Source organism: Athene cunicularia (genome assembly GCF_003259725.1).
Source record: "Athene cunicularia isolate RWA chromosome 26 unlocalized genomic scaffold, athCun1 chr26_part2, whole genome shotgun sequence".
NCBI classification, from domain to species: Eukaryota; Metazoa; Chordata; class Aves; order Strigiformes; family Strigidae; genus Athene; species Athene cunicularia.
In genome coordinates, this window is record NW_020799137.1 from 2890055 (window position 1) to 2904099 (window position 14045).

At 48.3% G+C, this 14045-nt stretch overlaps 2 protein-coding genes across 2 annotated transcripts in view; one reads left to right on the forward strand and one right to left on the reverse strand.

Moving 5' to 3' along the window:
* The window catches only part of NUDT3 (nudix hydrolase 3), a 32294-nt gene extending 21655 nt beyond the window's left edge, over positions 1–10639 (forward strand). The window contains exons 3-5 of the mRNA XM_026864347.1: positions 62–106; positions 899–983; positions 1965–10639. Coding sequence (XP_026720148.1) covers positions 62–106; positions 899–983; positions 1965–2134 — 300 coding nt within the window. The 3' untranslated portion in view covers positions 2135–10639. The remainder of the gene's footprint in view (positions 1–61; positions 107–898; positions 984–1964) is intronic.
* HMGA1 (high mobility group AT-hook 1) overlaps positions 8926–14045 on the reverse strand; it is an 8602-nt gene continuing 3482 nt past the window's right edge. The window contains exon 4 of the mRNA XM_026864384.1: positions 8926–8987. Coding sequence (XP_026720185.1) covers positions 8926–8987 — 62 coding nt within the window. The remainder of the gene's footprint in view (positions 8988–14045) is intronic.

The following is a 14045-nucleotide window of genomic DNA, read 5'->3' on the forward strand; positions in this document are numbered from 1 at the left end:
AAATGTGTACTGACCTGTTGTTAAAGCTTTTTTTTTTTTTTTCTCTTTGAACTTTTCATAGGCTGGAGTGAAAGGGACGTTAGGAAGATTAGTGGGAATTTTTGAGGTAAGTTTCAGACACTGAGGCTGTGAAATTTTGATGCAGAAAATTGTCTTGGAATAAAAATCACTTCCTAGTTTGTGAAGTAAACTAGATAACTTGTTTGAAAGAAAAAGTTTAAAACTCCCTGTTTAAATAAAAATGTATACTGATCTTCCCAGTGATTGATTATCTGCAATTTGCACTTTGGTTGAAATCTTGAGTGATAAACCAGTGTAACAGTGACTATTTTCAGTGCCTTCATACCTTTCTTGCTACTAAAAAGAGGCCACGCACCAGCTGGGGAGCAAGGGCTCTCCTTTGTTCCTTAGCACCTGCCATCACCGGGTGCCAGACTGGCCTCTGCAACTGGTGGAGCATGTGTGCTCCTGTGAGGAGTCCGGTCACACCTGATGAGTGCTGCTGAGACTCAGGGTCAACAGGTACCAGACACAGCTCTTTTTACAGTTATTTTTTCACTAACTACTTTGGAGCTGTGTGAAATAGATAAAAATCTTTCCTGTGGTTTTGTTTTTTCACCAGCTGGGGAACTGATTTATAAGCGTATCCATCCACCAAATACTTCCTTACAGATTAGGAACTGGACATTTTGGCCGCAATCCCTATTAATATTTTCAGGCCTCTCATTTAGAATGCAACAGTTTTTAATAGCTAAGAACAAGCTGTATTGTGAGAGAAGCTGCACGTAAGGTACTGCAGCATCATAGCCAGGCAGCTTGCAACTTGTAGCTGCCATGCGCCCACCTGCTTTTTTTCCCTTATTAGCTTTGTTGTTATCCTGTTCCCCTTGCCTTCTAGAATCGGGACAGGAAACACAGGACATATGTTTACGTACTTATCGTCACAGAAGTGTTGGAAGACTGGGAGGACTCTGTCAATATAGGTAAGCTCTTTGTACTTGCTAGCATTAACTGGTTAGATGCAGACAAAAGCCGTCAGCTTAGCACCCCTCTGGGAGCTGGAATCCTTGTGAGAGTGGTCGAGAAAAGTTGCAGTGATGTGCCCTTTGGTTGCTTGACAAAAAAAAATTGTGGTCAAATTGATGCTTTTGTAACCTCTGTGGCCCAAGAGTAGTCAATTCAGCTGTACAGCTGCCTCGACAGCAATTTTTGCATTTAATTCTTGCATTTAAGATACAAAGTAAAGAGCATGAAGAGCTGTCCTTTCTAAGACTAGAAGAAAACGTACATGGGCCATGGGGGATTAGTCGTTGGCCGTTGTCTTTTGAAATCTTTGCGTTTAAATCGGATTCCCAAATGAAAATGAAGGTGGTGTTCTGCACAAGGTTTGCCAGTAGCTCTGTAGCACCTGTAACGTGATTTTCCTCAGGCTGTGTAAAGAAGAGGTTTTATGGAAAGAGTTAAAAAAATGAGCACTGAGGACAGCAAAATGATGAGTGCTGTCCACCAGAAACGGAGGCTCACTTACAAATTGATGGAAATTGGGTGATGGTTGGTGTGTCTTATTGTGGGTTGTCTTAAAATAAGTATCTGACTTGAATAGAAATTGCAGAAATAGCAAAAGAGATGTGTGGGTTTTGTTTTGTTTTGCTTTTAAATTGGGAAATGCAAAACTGGTTTGTTTGGACGGTGAATATACTGCCCTAAACAGATACCTGTCATGGGGGTAGAGGAGCCATCAGTGTGGTGTTTGGAGTAGGTGGCCCTCGAGATCAGAGAATCCTGAGAGAAAATTCCTCAGTATCTTTTGAACTGATGCTTTGTTACGCAATGAAATTATTCTTGCAGCATTAGTGCACATGAGAACGATTGAAAATTAAGTGGAACAAATCAAAAGTAATGTTTAAACGTAGAAAGGATAACATCATTTTCTTGCAGCTACTGATTTTCCTTTTTGCCCGCAGGAAGGAAAAGGGAATGGTTTAAGATAGAAGATGCCATAAAAGTTCTGCAGTATCATAAACCAGTGCAGGCCTCGTATTTTGAAACCTTGAGGCAAGGTTGTTTGGCAAACAACGGCACTCCTGTCATGACCACGACATACTCTGAGAGCTCCGTGTCTGACATCAGATGACTGAAGACGTCCCTATAAGAGAAATTTTGAGAAAAAAACTGAAACATGGATTTCCCTCCCCTCTCCCCTTTTTCACATGCCTCCTCTATCAAACAAGGCATGGGCAGCAGCCTGTGGCAGAGCAAGTGTTAAAGAGTGCTGCAATTTAGTGCAAGGTGGGATTTTTTTTCTTTTGTTGGCTTTTTTTTGCTTTTTTGGATATGTATTTTGTAAAATACATTTTGTGCATGAAGTGCCCCTTTCCCGTTACACCGCTTCCAATGGCCTGGCGAGCGAGGCTGCCAGTTTGGCCTCTGCCTTGTGTTCTGAAGTGTCCCGTTTGTGTCATCCCAGCCATAGCCACTTTTTTTTTTTTTTTAATTAAAAGACTTCAAATGTGAGATCAGCTCTTTAAGTCTTAGTCTGTACTGTAAGGTGCTGTTCAGACCTGTGTGGTGGTCACTTTCAGCACATATGTATAAACTTTTTTTAGATGGAGAATCTAACATTTTAATTTTGCGGGAATTTTTTTAATCCTGGTCTGCTTCTGAAAAGAAGGGTTCATAATTAATCTGTTTGCCTTTTGTTCTGTTTTTTAAAAAATATACATTCTGTGACAGTGCTAGTGGCTGGGCCAGTTTACTCCCCATTCAGTATCTCCTGACTTAGTGCAGTGACACTTGAAGTTGAGGGCAGAGTTTTGATCACCTGCAGACATCCCTCCTGCTCCGTTGCTTCTCCTACAGCTTCCACCAATGTTTCTGCATTTACATCAAAATGAAACAAAAAAGGAGTTGGTCTTCTAACACATGGCCAAAAATAAATAGCCTCAGAAACGCTATGATAGAAACTGAATTTCATTGTCTGTGGTAGGAATTGGGGATTCAGAGTGGGGTCAAAGTCTGAGAAACTGGAGCGTCAATCACCAATGCTGTTCTGCTGATCCTGCTGCGTTCTGCTGATGTCTCTTCTTGTCCACATGCCTTATACCGTGCTGAACTGAATACTTGTAATTTGTGCTAAAGCATTGGATTGTACTTACTGAGTGTTACTGCATGAACCCTCGGTTGGATAACCATGTGTGTCCCTGAAAAGAAGTCCTGGGGGAAAAATTCAGGTGTTCAATCTCTTGTCCTGTGGTTCTGCAACACTTAAAATTGCACCATGGAGCATGTTCAAAATGTTTAAACTCTCCCTCTGTGAAAGGTACAGCTGACTCCCGAGCAGAATTGCTAGCTGGAGAAGTACACTGTTTAATAGGATAGTTCCCCTGATGCATTGGCACGCTTCACATTATTATTATTTTTTTTGTTGTTGTTTTTATTGATGTAAGTTTCATGCTGTCTTGATTTGCCAACAGTGTTGTCTAGTTGGGAAATAAAATGGGAAGGGTTGGGGCTGGGGGGTGGGTTCAGACAGGTACAAGTTTTGGGAGGGGCATTAATTAATCCCTGGCTTGGGACAAGAAGTAGTTGCTGAATTCAGTAACTTCTCCTTTGTCGGAGCATAGCCAAGATGTGAAATTAAATCTGCAGTGCTCTTTTTTCTTTTTTTTTTTCCCTCTTTTTTTTTTTTTTCTCCTCCTCTTTATTTAACAAAAAATATTCTAATAAATACTCACTGTTCCAGAGTTTTCTCTGTTCCCGAGAAGCGCTTACAATATGAAAATCTGATAGAAATATCCATGGAGCCTGGGACAAGGGGGAATGGTATCCTTGCTGCTTTGGCAAGAAGCTGTTCATTTTAAGATCCTATTCTGTTCCTTTACTTGTTCTCCTTGCTTTCATCAGTGTGGAGTAGCAAGGCCAAAAGCAGTGCCAGTGATTGCTAACATGAAAAACCACGCATAAGAAAAAGCTGAGAGGCATTATTCAAGAAGTAGCTTGAAACTGAGCATCTGGAATTGAGCCTAAATTACACCAGTTCAGTTCACTTCAACTTAGAGACGAATGTACAATGCTTTCTTACTCTGTGCTGATCGGCCTGAACCAAACTCTCAAAAGGGCTTGAATATTGTATCTGGAAGCGTACAAGAAATTCAGACAGTCCACTGTTACCGAGCCCTGAGTGGCACCTAACACAGCCATCTACTGCCTTCAATTGAGTTTTTGTCTTCACTGTACAGATTAGTACGTTGAAAATGGTTTGCAACAAAACAGCTGGTACTCCTGAAAGAGTAACTGCAGTTTTAATATCAACAGCATGCACACTTTTGTTTTTAAAACTAAAAATGTTTTTACAGGGCTGTTAAACTGACAATTTAGGGTAGAATATTGTTAATGATTTGCTAATGGCTTATTTGTTTGGGTCAGAAAAATAAATTGTGCCAAGAAAGTGTTTAAATGTGGCATGAATTGATGCTGTTAACACAGTAACATCAAGTGGCTGATATTATGCCTTCTTAACTGGAAATAGCTCCTGGGGTAGAAATAGCCTTTACTCAACAGACGTGGATTTCAAAACAGGCCTTAGGCCTGTGAATCTCTCCCTGCACCACACGAATTCCCGTCTTCCTCAGCATCTGAGGTTCTTCTCTAGTAACTGGTATAGCTGCGTGCCCTAGCAGTTTTAAGTGATTTTATCCAAAATTATGTTAAATTGGTTTGGGACCGACAATCAAACTACCTTTAATAGTGACAAAAACGTTGTTCTAAGGATGGTGTGTGCTCTGGGTTTCGCAGTACAGGCTAGTGCCTGCTTGATTCAACTGCTTAGGGCTGCTGTCACGACCAACTGCTGAAAAACCCTGTAGGATTAGACTCCAGCGTTGCTAAAACTGGTGCTATATCGAGCTAGTGTTGGAGATAGTGGGATTCTTACCTCAAATGATGTAGTGTCTAGCCTGACCCCTTGAATGGAGCATTACGGTGTGTCTCAGCTTCCCGTTGAAGAATAACGTTCTTAGTTTGGCTTTCAACTTAGCTTCCATCGTACCTGGCGCAGTGCTCTGTAGTTAAAACAGAGGAATACCAGTGCTTCGTTTAGACATCCTGCAAGTTTGCAGCAAATTCATCGAGTCACCCTCAAGTTTTCAGGTTTCAGATGCTTGTCTTGGTTCTTTGAAATGTGGTTTGTGGTAAATGCCAGGCGTGTTGATGCGCATCCTCCAGCTCAGGGTGGGGGGCTACTGTTAATCACCTGGCAGCACACCTCTGAACCCTGGGGTCTCGGGAAAAACTTCAGTGTCCTCTGCAACTTCTTAGGGGTAATTTCCCTAATACGGTTACTTTTTCCCTTGCTGCTTTTCATACGTGTATTTGTGGTATATACAAGGACACCTCACTCTTGATACATCAGGAAGCAAGTCTGCCGGCAGCGAGGAAGAGGAGGAAAATTACTGGCCCTTGAAGCACTCGAATACTGGATTTCTCTATGCACCTAAGTGTCACCTCAGGGTTGCAAGATGAGTGATGAAGAAAGAGGAAGAGGGAGACCCGCTGCTCAGTGCAGGGAGGTTCTCTGAGCGATTCCCGATTCACTTCCTCAAGTATTGTCAAAATCAGAAATCCTCATAGAGCAGAGTTGCATTCTGCCATCTGGATTTTTAAATGTATTTGAGACCTTAATGGGAGAAGACAACTGCATTCAGCGCTTACACCACCGCTTAGTGTGATGATCTTTCAAACCTCAAAATACTGACAAAAATCTGGATTTCTGTCACTGGAAGCATCTGACGGACCAGCTTGGATTACTGCTTGGCAGGAAAATGTTAGCTGGTGGTTTAAGCTGATGCTGGGTAGAGTCCTGGCGTTTGTTGACGCCAGCATGGGAGCAGGAAGAAAAGGAAGACATCCCTGGGGTACCAGTGTCTCCAGTGGCTGCTGCTTGATTCTTCCAGCAGGATTTATCAGATCCGACACCCTTCTGATGATCTCGATTGATGCGTAAAACTCAAGAGGCAGGTGGATGTCCCTCTGCAGAAGAGTGCCACGTGTTCTTGAACTTAGCAGAGCTGAAACTGTACGTACCAAGCTCTAGGTCTTCCTCAAATAAGGTTTTGGTATGGTGGAACAGGGATTTCGATGCATTGGTTAATGTCAACTTAGAAATCGTGTGCGATGGAAAACGTACAGTGCCTTTGTCTTGACGTGGTTACTGTGAGATGGATCTTGGGTTTCAAACATGACTTGTTCATGCTGAGGCTTTTCAAAGGCATGTTTCAAAAGGAAGAACCTTTTTTTTTCAGTTAAAAGTAACATGTATCGTTTCCTATTTGGTGAAGCTCTCCCCCAGTATCCAACAGGCGTGCCATGCCGCTGTGCTGGTGTTGGTGCCTGGCCGTGACAGGACGCTGCCAGGCCCGGGAGGTGATGCCTTTCCTGGGAGATGCCTAGAGGAGAGAGAAAGAAGGTTAGTTTGGTTTTGGGTTTTTTTTTTCCATTCCCCCTGAAATTTGGCATTCAGTGCTGTTAAAGTACTTTTGGTCGCTTCACAAAGATGTCTTTTGGTATCTTCACAAAGATGGATTGTTTAATTCTAGGCGGTAGTTTATTGGCAATAGAGAAACTTGGTATTGTTACAAAGCCAGGGGAGGCTTGTACCTCCTTCATCTTTGCAGAGTGTTTCTGCTTCTTACCAGCACTGGCTGAGCTGTTCTGTGCTCTCACAGGGTTAGCCAGAGCTGCTCTGGCAGAGCTCAGCAAACCCTTGCTCAGAACTGCAGGGGCTTCTTGGCAGTACGTGTGCTTGGCATTTGCCTCTCCAGGTACATCGTTTGGCAAGACATTCCTTTGAGTTAATGGCTGCTTTGCACACTAAAAATAGCTGTTTTTTCAAATTGAAAATGCGTTAGACTTTGAACTGTAAAAACTCTTCAGGACTGAGGCAGTGACAGCCGATAGGGTGTGGGATGTAATGGCAGTCTGGCTCACTGGCTGCTGGGCCATGAGCACTGGATAGGGTAAATATTACTTGCTCATGATTTTGAACTCTCAGAATAAGGCAAGTAGCCTCTGGGTGGGTTTACAGCTGAAATATCTTGAGAGGAATCTTGCAAAAAGGGTGTATGAGGAATGAGGCTGTTCAGTAAGTGTAGGGCAGTTGCATCACCTGTAGCAAACAGATAATTCAGAAGTTGCTCATGGTCGGCCAGCTCATTTGTTAGTGTTTAATGCTGTTAAACAGAGCTGAAGTCATAGACTGGTATTACTGATAAAACTGTTAGTCAGTAACTATAATTAAAATGGACTAGAAGGGGGTAAAAATTTGGGCTTTAGCGGAGAGGCACCTCATAATGAGGTGTTTTTTAGCTGCCACGTGGAACACATGGAGAGAGTATATCTGGCTGTTGAAGTCTTGCTGTTTCTTCCCCCATCCCTTGCTCATGTTCAGTACAGTGAGGTGCGAGGAAATACTGGGAGCAGCCATTGGTTCTTGATAGTAAACCTGGTGTGATTTAACTGAGCTCTGTGTACGTTACACTATGAGAAACTATTAGATGTACAGGTAAAGCAAGCCCAGCCCTGGCTCTCCTCAGATAACATCTCTTGCCTTGCTTTGCCGTGAGGAAGGTGCCACAGACAGGTGCTGTCTCTCTGCGTCTTTTTGAAATAGATCCTTTGGGATTTGTTTCCTTTTTTTCTTCCATTCTGGGGACATGGTTCCTTCTTTGGTTTATTTGGTTCCAGCTGAGCGAGGCAGGTGCGTTTTTGAACGGCTGCGCTGTGACATAAAAAAACGCTTGAGTGGTGCTGGTGGGGAAGGAGCAGAGCTGTCCGGGGGGGGCTGCACCCATGGGTGGCTGTGGAGGACTGCACCCAAACAACCTGTGGCATCTCTGGTGATGGCCTTCGGTCTCACTGCTGTGGAGGAAGGTCAGAGCTCTGGCTGGGGGCTGGGAAGGAGCTGCGATGTAAGCACTGACAGCAGCTTTTTCACTCAGCAGATAGACATTGTGTGCACTTCCCAGATTCCTATTGAGCAAGAAGGCAGTTTTAATTCGGCGTGATCTTGAATGTGCCTTAAAGCAAACTCTACAAACTGAAAAATTAAAAGGGTTTGGAATCTGCTAGTGTTGCGTTTTCCCTTGTGCAGACACAAGAGTATTCAGTGGCTAAAAATGTGGGTAGGGAATGTCAGGAATCCTCAGTTCCCTTCCCAGATCTAGCCCGGACTTTGGGCCTCTGCCTCAACTTTTCCATGCAGAAAATGTGTTCGCCGTTTTGCAACACACTGGTTTCTCCAGAAGAGCAAAATATTTGAGGCTGCATAGATCGAATGTTTGCCTCTCCCAGTTGTAACAGCTTTGTATTTTCTTGCTCATTCTCAGAAATGTGGTTTTATCCCAAATTGAGATGTTTTGTGCTTCTCAGGCAGCCAGATGCAATGCAATTTTGCAACCTGTGCAAAACACCCAGTAAAAGCAAACGTGGGTGATCTGGGAGTTTGTGAAAGATTGCATATTTAATTTTCCCAGAGAGGAAACTACGGCCGGTGCCGATTCTGGGGAGAGGATTGAAATCAGTCGGTCTCTTTAGCCAAACTCGCACCAAGAAACAAAGTTGTTGCAGATGCTTGTTGGTGTGAAGAGCTTTTATCTTCTAAAGGCACTCGGCAACTTTGTGTAATTCACCCACTGCTCTGGTCCTGCTTTTAAATGACTAGGTTTTCCCTCCTGGCTCTGCTCTTCCTGGTTAATAAGATAGCATCATCTAGTGGCTAATCACAGCCTGGGGATGTGGGTGACCTTGCTTCTGGTGTATGCTCACATCTTGTCTCGGTCTTGGAGACTATAACATGCGTATATCTGAATGTGATCCTCACTTTTCTCGGTGGTAGAATGAATTTAATACAGTCAGGGAGGACTCTCGGCTTCAGTGGTGGAAGGTGGCGTGTAGATACGTGTCGTGTTTTACTGGGTATAGCGTCATGAGATCTGTACATAATTGAGAGAGGTGTAAATGGGTGAAAAAGAACACTTAACTGGTTTGAAGATGTATTTAGGAGATTTATGAAATCTCTCTTTTGGTGCTAGTTGATAGGGGTTTGGGTTTTTTTTTTTTTTTTTTTTTTTTTTTTTTGGTGGGAAAGGGAGAATTTTGAAGTTATACTTGAGAAATTGGCTCTAGAATTGCCTCAGACATTAACCTTGGGAGGTCCAAAAGTGTTTGCTGAACTTCCTGTGTGTCCTATTGCCTATTTATTAAATCAGAAGATCTGGAATGATCACTTTGCATTTTCTGCTCAGTCTTTTCATGAACTCTCTGTACCCGAGACTCCCTGGCAGCACCCCCTGAGCTGGGAGAACTGGATCCCAGACCCCACCAGCACGTGTGCCTGGCAGTGGGATAAATAACGGGGGTGCATCCCCCTGCGCCCGGCACGAGGTAGATGTCTGTGGGTATGAGCATATCTGCCTGAGGCTTTTCCAGTCCTTATCGAACCGAGATACCTCCAAGATCAAAGCTGTGAGGCTTTGACCGTCTCTTCTGTTCGTGTTTGAGCTGGTACGTTCGAACTCACCTTCGCGACCAAGGATAAGACTTTGTTACTGATCCAGGTACTGACCTGCTCCGACCTCTCCTGCTTGGCAGCGTCAACGTGAGCAGTCTCTGTGGAAAATGTTTTTTTTTTTTTTTTAAACCTTGTGATTACTTTCCTGAATCATTCAAGTGTCCAAGCCTGGGGTGGGGGGGTCGATGGCAGCAGCGGAGCGCGGTGAGTGATCTCCCCGGGGATGTGGAGGTGTCGCTCGGGACGTCTCAGCGGAGGCTCTTGTGCTGCTGCTGCTGCTGCCCAGCTTTCACATGGAAACGTCAGTGAGTTTGGAGGAGGAAGAGTGATGTAGAGAACAGACTTGCTAATTTATTAGAAGCAAAAGAAGCCTGAGATTGTCAGTGATTTTCAATGAATCGTAAGTAAGTTAAATACCCATTTCTCTGCATTCTAGATGGCTTTGGACTTGTAATTCCCATAATCTCTTTTGGTTTATTTTTCTGGCTGCAGACTTCTGTTCCCCACTACAGTGCTTCGTGTTTCTAATCTTCTGGTAAAGTTAACTTGTTTTTTTTAATGATAAATTAAATTGAAATGGTTTGCAAAAACACTTTACAACTGCAAGGGCACTTTGGAAATCTAGCGTTTCAGCTGATGCTTTTTCTTACTGACTTGGACTTGTTCTTACTTACGACACATTTGTTCAAAGTCAAATGCATTCAGTAGAAAACACATTTTGTTTTCTTTGAGGCTCAGATCTTAGTTTGAACCTATGAATAATGCAGGTGCTCTCTTGCTCCTGCTTAGTCTTGGCTGGCAGGTATATTGTATACCTGCATAATTTTGACCTTTTCATCCATAGTGTTTCCAGAAAGACCGGAGGGCGCTCTGTCTGCTCCACGCTCAGCTCTGGTGTCATTACAAACCCCCGTCCCTCTTCTGCAAATGAGTCTTGGTGTGTTTTGAGCCAGATGTTGTGAGATGGCGTGAAGCTGCGCTGGTGTACGGCAGCTGGCAGTCTGGTTCCTTTCTCAAGGTGTTTCCTCTGTTTGAGTTGTGTGTGAGGGGGAGGTCATCACTGTCTTTAAAAGAGAAAAAAAAAAAAAAAAAATTCGTGGATGCAAGTTTGACAAGAGTGTAGGCTGTAATCTAGTGCCAACCAATAAACACGCCAGTATTTCACACACGGCTCTGCTTGCTGCGTGGTCTCTCTTCTTCCCAGTGCTCTTACCCCTGGACTTGAAGATTGGGCCATAAAATGTCACCGGAGGAGAAAGTGCTCCCTGGAGTAGCTTGGTATGTTCACAGCTTGGAGAAGAAAATTTGGAGGGTTGTCACCAGCGGCCTGATGTTGAGATGGGCTCGTCTGAGCAGGGAGGGCACCCTGTGATAAACCCGGGGTGAGTTTTAAGGCACGGCCTAGTCTCATTCAGCAGTTTCTGGCCCTGAGCTGTGTTTGGGCTCTACTGGTGTCCGACCCCTTTCCCACAGCCCGTGGTCAGGCTGGGGGTATCCGGAACCCTTTGGAGGCTTGACGCCTGGGGAAGGTGAGCGGTGGGAGATCTCAGAGCCCCTCGGAGGGGATGTGGGAATGGTGCCAGGGTGCGCTCAGGGATCTTCGCCTGCCTCCGGCGGGTCCCTTTCTCCTCGCTGCTGGTGGGACGGGGTCGCTCAGCACCTTCCTCAGCCTCCGCACGCTCCAGTGAGAGCCACTGGGTCCCTCTGCCCCGCACGGGGCCTGGCTGTGGGGGGAGCTGGGTGTGCCAGGGGCAGCTCCCCTCCCCACAGGTGCCCGACGTGGCCCCTCAGAGCTGCCCCTTACCGCAAACACCCCCATTTCTCCCCAGCTTGGGGACTGGGCTCTGCTGATGCCCCAAGGCAACAGATTTACCTTGGGACTGGGGACGAGTGAACTGGCTTTGCTCAACTCCAGGGCTCTGGTCTGGCCCTCGCTCAGCCAGGGTGTGGGGGGTTCCTCCTTTTGGCAAGATCCGCTGATGCGCAGCTCGATTGCAGCAGCGAGGCTGTAAGTAACAGCCGTGGGAGCTCTCGTGTTCATCTGCACAGTGAAGGCGTCCTGGTTGGGAGATCCAGCTCTTACTCCTCGCCTTTGCAGAAATTCCCTTTGGGATCTGAATGCAACCGGGCTCCTCCTGCACCACGTTATCACAGCGAGGGAAAACACAGCGCCTCATGCACAACACCCTCACGTTCGCAGCTGTGGCGCGGGGCTGAGGGCAAAATTAATCTCTGCTGATGGTGGAGTTTAACGCCTTCGTGGGCGAGCAGCAAGGCAGAGCCGGAGCGAGCCCTGCCTCCACGGGGATGGGCAGCAGCGCTTCCCCCCGCCCGGGGATTTCTGGCCAGGTGAGCAGCCGGAGGGATGCGCTGGCTGGAAATCCGGCCACTCATGCTTAGCTGCTTAAACGGGAGCTTAGCAGCTCAGCAAAGCTGTCCCCAGTTATCGCCTGGGGGCTGAGCAGCAGAGAAGAGGGGACTGATGTCTCTCACAGCGGGTTTTGGAGCAGAAATACCCCGTGGCACTATTCTAGCTTTCATCGCCTGCTAAAAATTTTCTCCCTTGGCTGATTCCCGTTCCCACCCCCCTCACGGAGGTGCCGTATCCTCAGGATCGGTGGTGATGCCCCCCTTAGCCCCCAGCCATCCTTCCCCACCCTGGGGGTAAGTAACGGGGAGATTGTCCCTGCACTGCCCCAGCCTTGACTCCCTTTTTTTCTCCATCCGTATGATCTGGGCAGTAGTGGATGGGGGAAAAAAATATTCACCCAGGATTTGGGGATACTGTGAGTGTCCAGAGCTGCCTCTGGCCATGCAGGGGGGTGTTGGTGACCCCCCCCTGTTCTGCTGATAAAGCACGATGATTCCCCCAGGACCTCGCATGCTCCTCCAGCCCGGCTGCACTGGCTGTTTGCTCCCGCCAGCCCCCCCTCGCTCCCGCTCCCTTGTCTCTCTCCAAGGAACTTTCCTAGAAATTGCTGGATTTATTTTTAGCCGCAGCACGGCAGCGCCAGGCTGGGAGGGGCTGGGCAGCGGTGGATGGCGGCGGAGCGGGAAGCCCACACCGTGTGGATGCGCTTCCCACCCTCCCCCCACCCCTGTTGTGGCTGGGGGGTACTGGGGGGGTCCAGCCCCACCGTGTTTTTCCCCCTTTGCAGCGGTGCTGGCCAGATCCTGGCCCTTTTGGGTATGATGGAGGGGATGGGAGGAGAGATGCTGCTCGCGTGGGGGTGAGGCCGTGCTCAGCGCGCAGGGCTCCCCCAAGACCCCTCTCTCCAGGGCTGACCCCCAGGATCTGCCTCCCCCAGTGCCACTAAAATCCCGCGGGGAGGTGGGTGCTCCCCTTTCTCTGCAGATGGGGGGCAGGGGGGTTGCGGCTGGTTTGGGAAGGCTGTTTGGGGCAGGGAGGGTCAACACGGACAATGGGACGGGTGTGACCCCTGGGGACCGTGGGGTCAGCGAGGTGCTGTGCACAGCAGGGCTGCCAGGAGCGCTGGGGACAGCGGCAACAGCAGCGGCAGGTGCTCTCGGGACAGCTGGTGGCCTTTTCTGGGCTGGGGGGTGCCACTGCCACCCCTACCCCTTCCCACCCCCCACGAGGGGCTCCAGCATCCCCCACTCCACTCCTGGCTGAGGGCACCTCCGCTCCTGCCCCCCCAGTGCCCTGCAGCCGTGGGGCCTCAGCAGGGCCCCCAAACCCCATCCAGGGGCTGGCGCAGGGACCAAGAGGTGAAAATAACCCGGTGAGGGCAGGAGGAGGATGACCCTGGCTGTGTCCCTCCTGGGGGGGCTTTTTTTCCCTGACGCTGCCATCCCGCCGGCGCAGGATGCTCTGCGGTGGCACCAAGCCCTGCCCCTCCAGCAGCCGGGGCACTAGCAGCCACGTCTCCCCGGTTCCGCCATTTCCAGGCTCTTCCACCTCATTTCACTTATTATTATTTTTCTTTAGCTATCGGGAAGCGAGATGGGGCTCCCCAGTGTCCCCTGCTCCTGCCTGACCCACTTAGCGGGGCCATCTGGTCCCAGTGCGGGCAAAGCGGATTAGCCCAGGGGCCGGGGATCAGGGCTGGGCCGCTGCCACCGCCCTGGGTGGCACCACCGGCACCGCGACAGCCCCTGCCCGGGCTCCCGGGGTCTCTGAGGGTCCGGCCCCGCGCGGGGATCGGCCGCAGCGTGAGCCTCGGCCCAGGGAGGGGACCCAGGGCAGCCCCCGCTGTGGGTGACCCTGTCAGGGCACCTGTGGGGGACCAGGGCCCCCGCGGGTCTCTCATCTCACCCCCCACCCCTGTCTCCATCCCTCTGTCTGTCCGTCCCGCTGTCCGTCTGTCTGCCCGTCCACACCGCTAATGGTGCAGGGACGCACCCACCCACCCTGGAGTGCACCCTTCCGTCCACCCACCATCTGTCCGTCCATCTGTCCCTCACCCACCTGCCCCCAGATGTGCCCCATCCAGCTGTGTCCCCCACTCCCCATCCCTCC